The sequence below is a fragment of the Schistocerca serialis genome, chromosome 4 (assembly GCF_023864345.2).
Source record: "Schistocerca serialis cubense isolate TAMUIC-IGC-003099 chromosome 4, iqSchSeri2.2, whole genome shotgun sequence".
Classification (NCBI taxonomy): Eukaryota; Metazoa; Arthropoda; class Insecta; order Orthoptera; family Acrididae; genus Schistocerca; species Schistocerca serialis.
In genome coordinates this window covers 536646360-536661385 of record NC_064641.1, presented here as the reverse complement: position 1 = coordinate 536661385, position 15026 = coordinate 536646360, and the positions used below count along the sequence as shown (strand labels likewise).

Sequence of the window (15026 nt, the reverse complement as noted above, 5' to 3'; positions counted from 1 at the left end):
TATGGGTACCCTTGTGAAAGGATGGCTGGCACTTGGAAGGAATGGCAGCAGACGCAAAGGATAGGTACATGGCATCAGTGAGCTCATCTGGTTGCACTGAGTGGGAGTTACATCCAGCACACAAGCAGTGTATTGAGAGGGGGAGATAGAAAAGAGGAAGAGGAAGACGGTAGAGTGAAAGGTATGAATGTTGGATAAGTGGAGATAGGGCCATGGGTGTTGAGGACAAGGGTGTGTAGAAGGGACAGCAGAGATTGAGGCCAGGAGGGTTATTGAAGGACATGTTACAAGGACAGTTCTCTTCTAGGTAATACAGTGAAACTGGAATTGCAGAAAGGAGCAAGTTGTAAAGTAGGCACTGAAATCCATCACGTTGTACTCAGCAGCACGTTTGGTCACTAGGTGGCCAAATCAGCTCCTGGCTATGGTTTGGCAGTGTCCGATCATTCAGATGGACAGTTACTTCTACATCTACATGGATACTCTGCAAATCACATTTAAGTGCCTGGCAGAGGGTTCATTGAACCACTTTCACAATTCTCTATTTTTCCAATCTCGTATAGCGCGCAGAAAGAATGAACACCTATATCTTTCCGTACAAGCTCTGATTTCCCTTATTTTATCGTGGTGATCGTTCCTCCTTATGTAGGTCGGTGTCAATAAAATATTTTCGCATTCAGAGGAGAAAGTTGGTGATTGGAATTTTGTGAGAAGATTCCATTGCAACATAAAACGCCTTTCTTTTAATGATTTCCAGCCCAAATCCTGTATCATTTCTGTGACACACTCTCCCATATTTCTTGATAATACAAAACGTGCTGCCTTTCTTTGAAGTTTTTCGATGTACTCTGTCGGTCCTATCTGGTAAGGATCCCACACTGCACAGCAGTATTCTAAAAGAGGACGGACGAGCATAGTGTAGGCAGTCTCCTTAGTAGGTCTGTTACATTTTCTAAGTGTCCTGCCAATAAAACACAGTCTTTGGTTAGCCTTCCCCACAACATTTTCTATGTGTTCTTTCCAATTTAAGTTGTTCATAATTGTAATACCTAGGTATTTAATTGAATTTACAGCTTTTACATTAGACTGATTTATCGTGTAACCGAAGTTAAACGAGTTCCCTTTTAGCACTCATGTGGATGACCTCACACTTTTTGTTATTTAGGGTCAACTGCTGCATTTCACACCATTCAGATATTTTTTCTAAATCTTTTTGCTGTTTGTTTTGATCTTCTGATGACTTTATTAGTCGATAAACAACAGTGTCATCCGCAAACAACCGAAGACGGCTGCTCAGATTGTCTCCCAAATCGTTTATATAGATAAGGAACAGCAAAGGGCCTATAACACTACCTTGGGGAATGCCTGAAATCACTTCTGTTCTACTTGATGACTTTCTGTCAATTATTATGGACTGTGACCTCTCTGACAGGAAATCGCAAATCCAGTCACATAACTGAGACGATATTCCACAAGCACACAATTTCACTACGAGCCGCTTGTGTGGTACAGTGTCAAAAGCCTTCCGTAAATCCATGAATATGGAATTGATCTGAAATCCTTTGTCAATAGCACTCAGCACTTCATGTGAATAAAGAGCCAGTTGTGTTTCACAGGAATGATGTTTTCTAAACCCATGGTGACTGTGTGTCAATAGACCGTTTCCTTCAAGGTAATTCATAATGTTCGAACACAATATATGTTCTAAGATCCTGCTGCATATTTATGTTAACGATATGGGCCTGTAATTTAGTGGATTACTCCTACTACCTTTCTTGAATATTGGTGTGACCTGTGCAACTTTCCAGTCTTTGGGTATGGATCTTTTGTCAAGCGAACGGTTGTATATGATTGTTAGGTATGGGGCTAATGCATCAGCATACTCAGAAAGGAACCTAATTGGTATACAGTCTGGACCAGAAGACTTGCTTTTGTTAAGTGATTTGAGTTGCTTCACTACTCTGAGGATATTTACTTCTACATTACTCATGTTGGCAGCTGTTCTCGATTTGAATTCTGAAATATTTACATCATCTTCTTTTGTGAAGGCATTTCGGAGAGCTGTGTTTAATAACTCTGCTTTGGCAACACTGTCTTTGATAGTATCTCCTTTGTTATTGCGCAAAGAAGGCATCGATTGTTTCTTGCCACTAACATACTTCACATATGACCAGAATCTCTTTGGATTTTCTGCCAGGTTTCAAGATAACGTTTCGTTGTGGAAACTGTTATAGGCATCTCGCATTGAACTCCATGCTAAATTTTGAGCTTCTGTAAAGGATCGCCAATCTTGGGGATTTTGTGTCTCTTTAAATTTGTCATGTTTGTTTCATTGTTTCTGCAACAGTGTTCTAACCAGTTTTGTGTACCAAGGAGGATCAGCTCCGTCAGTTGTTAGTTTATTTGGTATAAATCTCTCAATTGCTGCTGATACTATTTCTTTGAATTTAAGCCACATCTGGTCTACACTTATATTATTAATTTGGAATGAGTGGAAATTGTCTCTCAGGAAGGCGTCAAGTGAATTTTTGTCTGCTTTTTTGAGTAGGTATATTTTTCGCTTATTTTTCAAGGATTTGGGGATTTCAATATTCAATCTCGCTACGACAACCCCGTGTTCACTAATCCCTTTATCAGTTTTGATGTTCATTATTAATTCAGGATTATTTGTTGCTAAGAGGTCAAGTGTGTTTTCACAACTGTTTACTATTCGCGTGGGCTCATGAATTAACTGCTCGAAATAATTTTCAGAGAATGCATTTAGCACAATTTTGGATGATATTTTATGCATACCTCCAGAATTAAACATGTATTTTTATCAACATATCAAGGGTCAATTAAAGTCACCACCAACTATTATCGTATGAGTCGGGTACGTGTTTGAAATCAAACTCAAGTTTTCTTTGAACCTTTCAGCAACTGTATCATCTGAACTGGGAGGTCAGTAAAAGGATCCAATTATTATTTTATTCCAGTTGCCAACAATGACCTCTGCCCATACTAACTCACAGGAAGTATCTCCTTCAATTTTGCGACAAGTTAAACTACTTCTGACAGCAACAAACATGCCACCGCCAACCGTGTTTAGCCTATCTTTTCGGAACACTGTTAGGTTCTTCGCAAAAATTTTGGCTGAGCTTATATCAGGTTTTAGCCAGCTTTCAGTGCCTATAATGATTTGAGCATCAGTGCTTTCTATTAGTGCTCGGAGCTCTGGTACTTTCCCAATACGGCTACGACAATTTACAACTGTTACACCAATAGTTCCTGTATCTACGTTCTTCCTGTGTTCAGCCTGCACCCCTTGTGACTGAAGCTCTTCTTGTGTTTTCCCGAGACCCTCTAACCTACCTGCGTATAGTGGACACCTGACCTATTCAGCGGAATCCAAAATCCAACCACTCTTTGGCGCAAGTCAAGGAATCTGCAGCCTACACGCTCGCAGAACCATCTGAGCCTCTGGTTCAGACCTTCCACTCGGCTCTGCATCAGAGATCCACAATCGGTCCTGTCAACTATGCTGCAAATGGTCAGTTCTGCTTTCATCTTGCAAGCAAGACTGGCAGCCTTTACCACTTCTGTTAGCTGCTCGCGAAACCAGAGACAATCTCTTCTGATCCAAAGTGACACACATCATTGGTACCGACGTAAGTAACCACCTGCAGTTGGATGCACCCTGTGCTCTTCATGGGATCCGGGAGGACCCTTTCCACATCTGGAATGACTCCACCCAGTATGCACACGGAGTGCACATTGGTTTCCTTACCCTCCTTGCTCCAAGTCCCAAGGGGTCTCACAACACGCCTAACATTGAAGCTCCCAACTACCAATAATCCCACCCTCTGCGATTGCCTGGATCTTGCAGGCTGAGTGGTTTCCTCTGAAACAGGACAGGCGACAGCATCCAGCTCAGTGACAGTGTCAGCCACAGACAGCACCTGGAACCTGTTTGTCAGACAAACTGGGGAGGCCTTACATGCGGCCGCCTGGGAAGTCTTTCGCCGCCTGCTTCACCCTGGGGCGACCTACCACTTGACCACAGGTGAGGGGTTGGCCTCATTGTGAGCAGTAACTGCGTATGCCACCGATGAGGACCAATGGGAGGACTCTGACGTGCTGGACGTCTGTTGGATCCCCACAGCCGGCCCACAATAGTGGCCCCCATCCACTGTAGCCTCAAGCTGTTTAACCGAAGCCATCACAGCCTGAAGCTGCGAGCGAAGTGTCGCCAACTCAGCTCACATCCACACACAACAATCACAGTCCCTGTCCATACTAAAGACCGTGGAAAACTAAACTATTCAGATAAACGGACTATTGGCACATGCTGCGCAACTCTACTGTAGACCCTGACAAAAATGCACAAACTGTGTCTAGTAATACACAGATATTGAAAAACCTAACTAACGAAGCACTCAAGTGAAAGTAAATAATTTGCCCCTGATTAGGAACTTTTAATATATAACAAAATTGGTTTACTTTCTGACGCAAATGAAATCACAAGAACTGTGGCTATTAGATGTTAAATTTACTCACAGAAACTCAAGAAACTAAACTATTAAAGCACATAGATGATACAATAAAATTCGCTTCTGGTTGGGAACTCGTAAATGACACAAAAGTGTTTACTTCCCTGTTGCTGCATCTGTCTCGGTCAGCTACTGCTGCCTGACTTGGTGGACATGTCCACATAAAATGGTGTGCAGAAGCTACAGTAGAGCTGGTATATGATATGCTGATTTACAGGCAACTCTGACTTTGCTAGGATTGGAGTTGCCTATTATGGAACAGGGGTAGTATGTGCTGGATGAGGCGTACAGGACAGGCCTTTGAATTGGGCCTTCTACATGACTGTGACCCATGTGGAAAGTGGTTGGGAGTAGGTGTGCTATATGGAGGAACCAGGCTATTTTATAGATGGCTGGGAAATGAAATGCCACTTTGGGAGGGATGGGAAAGAATTCTCATGTCATCACCCAATATCATCTCAGACTGGGACAACTTTAAAGTTACTTTCACCAGGACTTCTGTGTAATTAGTGACTTGTTGTCCTTGACGGGATGAAATTTTGTTCTGTATATAAAAACATGGAATTTTTTGATATCATAAGTAATAGCCAGCACCTCTTTTTCTGTTTGGTTACAATTCATCTGTTACTGTTAGTGTTTAAGGCACATACACAATTGGTTCTTTAGTGCCATCAGGGGAGGATTTACTTAAAATACCAATCCAGATACTTATACCAAACTGCTATACATCTAATGCTAGGATTAAATATTTACCTGGTTTAAATGTGGCCAAGCAGGGAGCAAACTTCACATACTTTTTGAGCTTCAACAACAAGGTCTGAATGTGAGGGATCATTAAAATTTGACATTCTTTTTCAAAGCTGTTTGAGCAGGTATAATGTCTCACAACATTCAATATAAATTTGTCATAGTAATCACTCTAGCCCAAGAACATCTAAAGTGCCTTAAAAGCTTTAGCCACAGAGAGACCATCAGTCACTTCAGTGTGGGTTAACATGGGACGGAGACCAGCTTCACTCAGTACATGACTCAGGTTCTGAATACTTTGTTGGAAAAAAAAGCTACATTTATTTAATTTATGTTTGAGCCCATTAAGTCTAAGTCTATTAAATATTTTGTAGCCGGTACTCGCTGTATAAGCTGGTTAAGTATTTTTGAAATATTGCATGAGCACTCACAACACCAAACTACTGATATAGCCCAAAATGTATATTCATCATCATCATAAAATCCTTTGAGCCTGCATCTAAGGACAACAGCAAATAAGTGTCAGCTAAATATATCTTACATGATAACTTAGTCAGTAGTTCTTTTGGGTGCAGAATTCGAAAAACAGCTATGTTAGATTTGGCACTGATATATCCTTCAATTTACCACCAAAACCATTGCCCCTTGGCTAAATGCAAATGGTATCACAATACGAAATGCCTTTAAATGGTTGAGTTTTGTTGTAACTGGCTCCTTACAGTGAAATATATGGGTCAAGCTCTGAAGAAATGCTCTGTGTGTTCCACAGTTTTGTGTGCTACATAGATTAGAGTCATTAAATCAGATTATTTCTTACATGACCCATCTGAATCACTAAACAGAATATTATTAGACATGATGTTAACTGAATCTCATATCTGAAAGCCAAATCCACTGAAGCCATCTAAACCAAATATGTTACTAGCTACTGGCAAATGCACTACAGAAAATGTTATTTATATACATACATGTTTATAACTAACACTTGTCGTTATAGCAAACACTGACTGATTACTGCGTATTACCAAACAATACTTAATTTTCTTCAAAAGTGATAAGCCAATATACAAGTAATTTTCAGCACTAATAAGCGATACAGAAGCTTTGGTAGTCACTTGTAAATGCATGTCTGCTTTGTTGTTGTCCAGTAAGATTATCAGCTTGAGCATACTTTTGGTATCAGATAATGGCACTGGCATGATGCATGATGTAGGCCATGGGCTGTTTCAGTAGATAATGCCTACACACCCACATTTCTTGCAAGCAAACATGTAACACTGGACTGTGGTCAATGGTGCCAGCTCTGGCAGCAGAAACACTTAATGCAGGATTTCCTTGTTTTTGTTAAACTTTGAGAATGATCACTATGGCAACAACCACTTTGCTGAAACTTCTTGGCATAGATTAAAGCTGTGTGCCGGACCGAGACTCGAACTAGGGACCTCTGCCTTTTGCGGGCAAGTGCTCTACCACCTGAGCTACCCAAGCACAACTCACGACCCATCCTCACAGTTTCAATTCCACCAGCTCTCGTGGCCTACCAACCTTGTCCGTGCAGTGGGGCCTGCTGTTTCTCTTCAGCCCAAGTAATGTAGATTTATGACTGGTTACTATGGAGCTACAGTTTTATACTTGACATGGGCAAACTTTGGCATGCAATAGTTTAGTGTCACTGGCTTCTGAAGAAGGCCAAATTACTTTGGCTGAAACCTGGGTAAAAAGATTGGTTTCTATTTGCAACTGAAGCTGGCGTGTTACATGTTCTGATTTTTTTGTTTTTATATTTTATGTCATTACTCACTAAATCATCTTATTCCAAAGCCACATTTTAATATGAACACTGGACAGTATGTATGATGTAATTAGAAAAGGAAAAGAATTCCTAGCTAATAGTTGCTTCAAGTCAAAGAACAAAAACATATTAGATGATAAGAAAAACAAAATATACTCACCTAAGGATCCTGCTATGAAATCAATAGCCATATCTTTAATGTTATTTGCTGCATCTCCTGAGTGAGACATCTTGTATCAAAACCAGTTTCTTTGTGTTGGAAAAAGAATCTGAAACAGATATAAGATACTAAAAGTTACTGTGAATTCAGTCAGCAACACTCCACGCTTTAATTGTTTGTTCCTGTACAGATATCACACAGTCAAATAAAAATTCCTACTGACACTGAAGGTAATTAGCTTGGAGGAGGTATTTGATTTGAACTCTGGAGGCAGAAACAAAGTTCCTAAAACTAGACTGTATTGCAGTGAACAGGAATTCAGTGTTCCAGTTGTATTCGTAAGTTTTATGTACCATTGTGATTAGAATGGTGAAGGCATTCGATTGTGTTACTCATAGTTTGTCCACTGTTGGACTTTAAAAATGTGTACATGAGGTTCCCCAACAAAATGCATAAAACAATATGCAGAATCACAATAGGCACATTTGGCAAAAGCAATATCTGCCCTCAGAATCACACTCGAGAGCTGCAAAATCAAATGCCACTTGAATCACATTCTTGAATTCAACAGAATATGTGGGAGTATTGTATCCAGCTGCTAGATGGAAATACTTGAACACAGACTGATACACTGGAGGACACAGCTGGTTATGAATAGCAGAATCCATTTTCATCATGAAAATTCTATTTCCCAATTTAGTGTCGAAATCACTGTGGAGAGTCCTTATAGTGTTTGTTGTCTTTCTTGCACATATTATATATTTCTAGACAAAATATATACATCTGCTTGTGTCTTTATATGTGTGTGGATGGATATGTGTGTGTGTGTGTGTGTGTGTGTGTGTGTGTGTGTGTGTGTGTGCGAGTCTATACCCGTCCTTTTTTCCTTTTTTCCCCCCTAAGGTAAGTCTTTCCGCTCCCGGGATTGGAATGACTCCTTACCCTCTCCCTTAAAACCCACATCCTTTCGTCTTTCCCTCTCCTTCCCTCTTTCCTGATGAGGCAACCGTTGGTTGCGAAAGCTAGAATTTTTTTTTTATATATATATATATATATATATAGACACACACAACAAATGTATGTTTGGTGGAAGATTGTCTTCAGCAGCCTTTTTAACTTACAGGTGAAAGTTCAACATCTATTGCATAACTATGAGTTGCAGTGTGTGCAGACTGGACCAAAGCAGTTGTTGATTTTTGCCCTTGTTTGGATAAAGTCACACAAGAAATTATTTCATAATTACATCCATTTTGATCAATGTTCCAAATGCAGTGTGGCTGTATCTGGAAATTTGCAGTTTTCTCGTTCACTTCTATGACAAAACAGATCCCAGACATGTGAATATCTTAGTCTTCCTGTACATCTCTGGATGTCATGAAAACAGTGATGTGTCTATGGCACATTCCGTATTTTTTTCTTGAAACGTGCTATGGAAGGTGGAGAACAGTTAAACTTTGTGTGCTCAATTTCTCTTGCTTTTTGCATTGCCCAAAAGTTCAGGTGCCATAATGGACACGTTTTCCTTCATTCCATGCTATGTGAAATTGGGATAGTATGTGTTGTTTTACCTCCAGTTATTTGAGTGGTTTATTTCCTCAAAATGGATGTTCAGTACAACCTTTTTTCTCCAGATAATCAAGTATTACTTTGGTTTCAATGTACTTTTTATAAATGGATGCATCTTCAATAACAAGCTGTATATTGCAGCCTTACATGGAAGTGTGTAATAATCATCATAAATATATCCAAGAAATTCTTTATGTAGAGGTGTATGATAATCATCACAAATATGTTCGAGATGTTTTTCCAAAAATTTGGTTGACATACTAACAATATTGGATTTCTTTTCTGGTGGAAGTTCATAGTCACCAGAACTGTCACCATTACTCTTTGAGGATCACTGTTTCTGCCATTGCCACTTGCACTACGATCTTAAACACTATTAATCACATTATCATCTATAAAATTGTTTTCTTCATCCACTATCCTATCCAGAACAATTCAGTTGAGCAGCAAAATGTATAGTCATGCTTCTGAATAATCAGATCAACCAAAAACATTGTTCATGTCATCATCCTGTCCTACACCATCTTCCATCGGATAATGCCTTCATAACTTGAATGCCACAATATTTAAACTATTCTAAATTTGATGGTTTCATTCATTTTTGCTTTACATGTATACTAAACATGGCAACTACTTGCTGAGATAACTGACTGAATGGCATATTAACCCTCCCTTCATTCAAAACTGCAAGAGCTGTTGTGTACAAACCAAGAGTAACACAACCACATACGATCGCAAGCATGGTTAATACTTTACTTAGTTGGCCAAATTATATCTTAGAGATGTCAATGGATCACAGACCTTCCACATGCTATCAGCTATCAGAGATTATATTGATGTCTATGATGGAAGAACACTGGCAGTGATGCTAAATTTGTTAGATAGCGAATAACTCAGTTTATTTTTTTGTTACCTTTGAGCATTAAACATCTGTTTCCATGCACCACTAAGACTATAGCTCTGTCCCACTTAAAATTCTTGCACATTCTTACCTGAACAGTTTCTTTAATGACAGAATTTCAGTAGGCAAATGCAAAGGATAAATATTCATTTCGTCAGATATAACCATATGTTTGATCATGAGGTTTCATTCAGCAACAGCAGATGTGTCGCAATCGCAATATTTAATGTGGAGAAAGTGCAGTGGGCCGCATTCTGAATTTTTCATATTGACTGAGCAATGCAACTGCTGCCGAATTTACAAGGAATTTTATAAATTCCAGGAACACTGAGACCAAGGCACTCTTTTTCTGAGCATAGCACCTCTCTAATTTTCTTTGCATAAAAGACACCAACTATTTCCAAATCCATTCCCATCCCTTGCCCACCTGGAACCTGTGCCTTGTCACTACTGATGTCACCTTACTCTACATAAACATCCCACATACACAAACATTGGTCCTAAAACAATACTTCTCTCAATGACTACCTGAAAATCTCTCTAAAACCTTATTTATTATCAATCTAGCTAAACTTGTCCATCCCTCTAACTACTTCACTTCTATAGGTCTAGAAATGAATCAAGAGAACTGCTATGGGAATTGGAATGGCCTTGCAAGGGTTGAATGGCTGAGGCATTCCTAAAGCCACAAAAGGTAAAACTCTTGGTTTGATATAGATTTTTCAGTAACATCTCTGTGGTCTGGACTGAGGAAGAACTCCTTCACTTTTTGCAACAGTGTAGCTCCTTTATCCAGTTCAAATTCACCAGGTCCTTTTCCAAATCGAAAGTCACTTTCCCTGGCCTTGACTTCCATCTCACTGAATCTCACGCCCAAACCTCAGTCAATATAAGTCCCACCAATAAGCAACAATACCTACTCTTTGACAGCTGCCACACCTCTGCATCAAAAACTCATTTTGTTACAGCCTTGGCGTCTGTGGCAAACATATTTGCTCCACCACTGAATTCATCAACACTTACAACAACTTCACTTAGGCTTTGTTCTCCCATAGATGTTATGCACAGATAAACATCCCAACTAGTATTCTGCTCTCACACTCTCAATAACACAATTCATACGTCTAAAAAATGTAGAAGCACTCCCTTGCACACTCCACTCTCCCTCATCCCATTACCACATAGGCCTCAAATGCATCAGTACCTTACTCCACCAAGTCTATGACTTTCTCAAGTCCAGTGCTGAAATGAAAGCTTTTCTCCCTGATATCCTCCCTGCACTATCCTTTGTAATCATTGCTGCTTTCTTAAACTCTGCAACATCAGTTTCAAACCATATGACATTCCCAGGTCATTATTGCCGCACCAAGCGTCTGCAATTGTTCCCAGTAAAATTAGCCCCATACGCCCGCCCACTACCACTTACTCCAAATCCACCGCTGGTAAATCCTTCATTGTGAGAGGATGGCAACATGTGAAATGTAAGGAGAACATATAAACAAACATCCTCGGCTTGAAAAGCATCTAAAAGAGCCAAAAACAAAAAAATTCAACAGGTCCAGATGGAATCCCTGTTCAGTTTTCATAGAGAGTATTCTTTCCCATTGGCCCTTTACTCAGCTTGCATTTACTGCAAATCTTGTTCAGTACAAAGTTGCAAGGACTGGAAAAAGTGTAGGTAACTACCATAGGGGTAAAAGAATAAACCTACAAAAATACAGACCAGTATGCTTAACATTGCTTTGCTGCAGAACTCCTGTGCATATTCCAAGTTGGACTATTCCATATGTTTTGATTTCCAGAAAGCATTTGACACATTGTTCTCTATATCCATAAATGATCTGATGTATGAATGAAAATAATTTAACTATTCCTTTCTTCACTCCCTTTTAGTTTTCTATATCTTTCATTTTCTACTGACCTCTCTATCTTACGCTGCACCCCCCCCCCCCCACCTCCCCCCCACCCACCCACCCCTATCATGTACAATGCACTCTTATTGACTTGTGCATGGTGTTTCGGCAATATTCCCTCTGTTGTGTATTATCCTATCTTCCACCTTTAAGCTCTCAGGTTTTCAGATCTTGTCTGGTGCAGCCCCCAAAAATCAACTTTTCCTTATCCTGTCTGGTAAGCGTCCCCTGACCTGGGGTTCTGGACGACTTTTCTGGAATCTACCCCTTTCTCTAAACCTCACAAGTGCTTTTCCTTCATCCCTCTCTCTTTCCCTTTAATCTTTCTGCCAGAAGAAGGAGCTAATGCTCTGAAAGCGTGTAAAATTTAATCTCTTTATACACTATGTGATCCAAAGTATCTGGACACCTGGGTGAAAATGACTTAAAAGTTTGTAGCACCCTCCATCGGTAATATTGGAATTAAATATGGTGTTGACCCACCCTTAGCCTTGATGACAGCTCCCACTCTCGCAGGCATACATTCAATCAGGTGCTGGAAGTTTTCTTACGGAATGGCAGCCCAATCTTCATGGAGTGCTGCACTAAGGAGAGGTATCGATGTCGGTCAGTGAGGCTCGGCATGAAGTTGGTGTTCCAAAACATCCCGAAGGTGTTCTATAGGGTTCAGGTCAGGACTCTGTGCAGGCCAGTCCATTACAGGAATGTTACTGCCATATAACCACTGTGCCACAGGCCATGCATTAGGAACAGGTGCTCAATCATGTTGAAAGATGCAATCACCATCCTCGAATTGCTCTTCAACAATGGGAAGCAAGGTGCTTAAAACATCAGTGTAGGCCTGTGACGTGATAGTGCCATGCAAAACAACAAGGGGTGCAAGCCCATTCCATGAAAAACATGACCACACCATAACACCACCGCCTCTGAATTTTACTGTTGGCACTACACGTGCTGGCAGATGATATTCACCAAGAGCATTCGCCATACCCACACCCCGTCATCAGATCGCCACACTGTGTGTCGTGATTCATCACTCCACACAACATTTTTTCACTGTTCAATCATATGATGTTTACACTCCTTACACCAAGCAAGGAGTCGTTTGGAATTTACCGGTATGATGTGTGGCTTATGAGCAGCCGCTCAACCCTGAAATCCAAGTTTTCTCACCTCCCGCCTAACTGTCATAGTACTTGCAATGGATCCTGATGCAGTTTGAAATTCCTGTGTGATGGTCTGGATGGATGACTGCCTATTACGCATTACGAACCTCTTCAACTGTTGGTGGTCTCTGTCAGTCAACAGATGAGGTCAGCCTGTTCGCTTTTGTGCTGTATGTGTCCCTTCATGTTTCCACTTCACTATCACATTGGAAACATTGGACCTAGGGATGTTTAGAAGTGTGGAAATCTTGCTTAGAGGCGTATGATGCAAGTGACACCAAATCACTTGACCATGTTCAAAGTCCGTGACTTCTGTGGAGCACCTTGAGGTACTCCTACAATTTCTTTTACACCTACTACATTTGTCCTGTTAAGTTGATCATCAAGAAACTGATGCATCCAATCACAAATCTGATCCAAAATTTGGTAAGCTTGTATTTTGTTCACTAAACTAGTCTTACTTGCTTTTCTCTTTCTGGAATAACTTATCTTGAAATCAGGCATTTTGGTGTTCATGTGATGACTGAAAGGAGAAACAATTCTGGAAGACCAAAATCAGTAGTTTGGCTTTCTCTCTGTCATCCGCCTTTTCGTGGCCATTGTGTGACTGAATCAATTTTTGGTCTGCTTACAGACTTTATGGAAGACCAAAACTTCGTAGCATTTTAGTCAGGCTTTGACCTGTCTCCATCAGCTGTTTCTGTCACTGAAGTGAAGGGACACCACCACACCATTCCGAGTAGCCACTACAGTGTGGGCACACATGTTTGGAGCTATATCAGGATGGAGTCATTACGGCCAGCAAATATTATGATACTGGAATCATCTGTGCTTGTCCCACACAGGCAGTGGACTGTCAGCTCTCACCACTCTATTCCAAGGACCACCACTTCCAAGCCCCAGAACAACCAGCAACCACATGCCAAGGACTTTTTGGACAACTTTCCCAATGGAAGCAGGTCAGTCGGCACCTCCACTACTTTTTCCTTTCAAGGGATGGCCCAAAGCAGAAGACAGCCAACAAACTGTTACTGGTATCCTACCTACACAATACAGTGGCTCCAGCACTGTGATATCACATGTCAGGCATCCTCCATCACACCAGCCAGGGTATTTTTTGCACTTTAGGTCAGTTTGAGATGGAAGACATTTAGGAGCAGGGCCAGAAATTAACATATCCACTTAACTGCTACTACATCCATCAGAGATGGAGCGCCAGAGTTTGAAGCAGTCATGAAAGGCTGTGAAGTTCCCATAATACTAGATACAGAAAGCTGGTTGAAACCTGAAATTGAAAGCAGTGAGATTTTTTGGGAAAATTTAAGTGTATATCAAAAGGATAGGCAAATTGGAAATGGAGGTGGTGTATTTGTTGCAGTAGATATAAAAGTCAAATCCACAAAGATAGATATTGAACCTGCATGTGAGATTGTCTGGACAAGAATCAGTATCAGGGTTGGGCATAAAATGATAATTACAGCCTTCTATCATCCACCAGACTCATCTCCTGAGGTAACCGAAAACTTCAGAGAAAACCTCAGTTCACTTGCAAACAACAAATAGATCTGACCTCTCTGAGGATCTCCACATCTAAACCATGGCATGGTTGTTGCAACAATAATTGCCAAAGTACAAAGGACAACTAAAACAAGCAGAAAATATATACACTCCTGGAAATGGAAAAAAGAACACATTGACACCGGTGTGTCAGACCCACCATACTTGCTCCGGACACTGCGAGAGGTCTGTACAAGCAATGATCACACGCACGGCACAGCGGACACACCAGGAACCGCGGTGTTGGCCGTCGAATGGCGCTAGCTGCGCAGCATTTGTGCACCGCCGCCGTCAGTATCAGCCAGTTTGCCGTGGCATACGGAGCTCCATCGCAGTCTTTAACACTGGTAGCATGCCACGACAGCGTGGACGTGAACCGTATGTGCAGTTGACGGACTTTGAGCGAGGGCGTATAGTGGGCATGCGGGAGGCCGGGTGGACGTACCGCCGAATTGCTCAACACGTGGGGCGTGAGGTCTCCACAGTACATCGATGTTGTCGCCAGTGGTCGGCGGAAGGTGCATGTGCCCGTCGACCTGGGACCGGACCGCAGCGACGCACGGATGCACGCCAAGACCGTAGGATCCTACGCAGTGCCGTAGGGGACCGCACCGCCACTTCCCAGCAAATTAGGGACACTGTTGCTCCTGGGGTATCGGCGAGGACCATTCGCAACCGTCCCCATGAAGCTGGGC

At 41.3% G+C, this 15026-nt stretch overlaps 1 protein-coding gene across 3 annotated transcripts in view; it reads right to left on the bottom strand.

The window, feature by feature from the left end:
• The window catches only part of LOC126475252 (mitochondrial ornithine transporter 1), a 97409-nt gene that overhangs the window by 69119 nt on the left and 13264 nt on the right, over positions 1-15026 (bottom strand). For all 3 annotated transcript variants that reach the window (XM_050102954.1, XM_050102955.1, XM_050102957.1), the window contains exon 2: positions 7229-7337. In XM_050102954.1, coding sequence (XP_049958911.1) covers positions 7229-7298 — 70 coding nt within the window. In that variant the 5' untranslated portion in view covers positions 7299-7337. The remainder of the gene's footprint in view (positions 1-7228; positions 7338-15026) is intronic.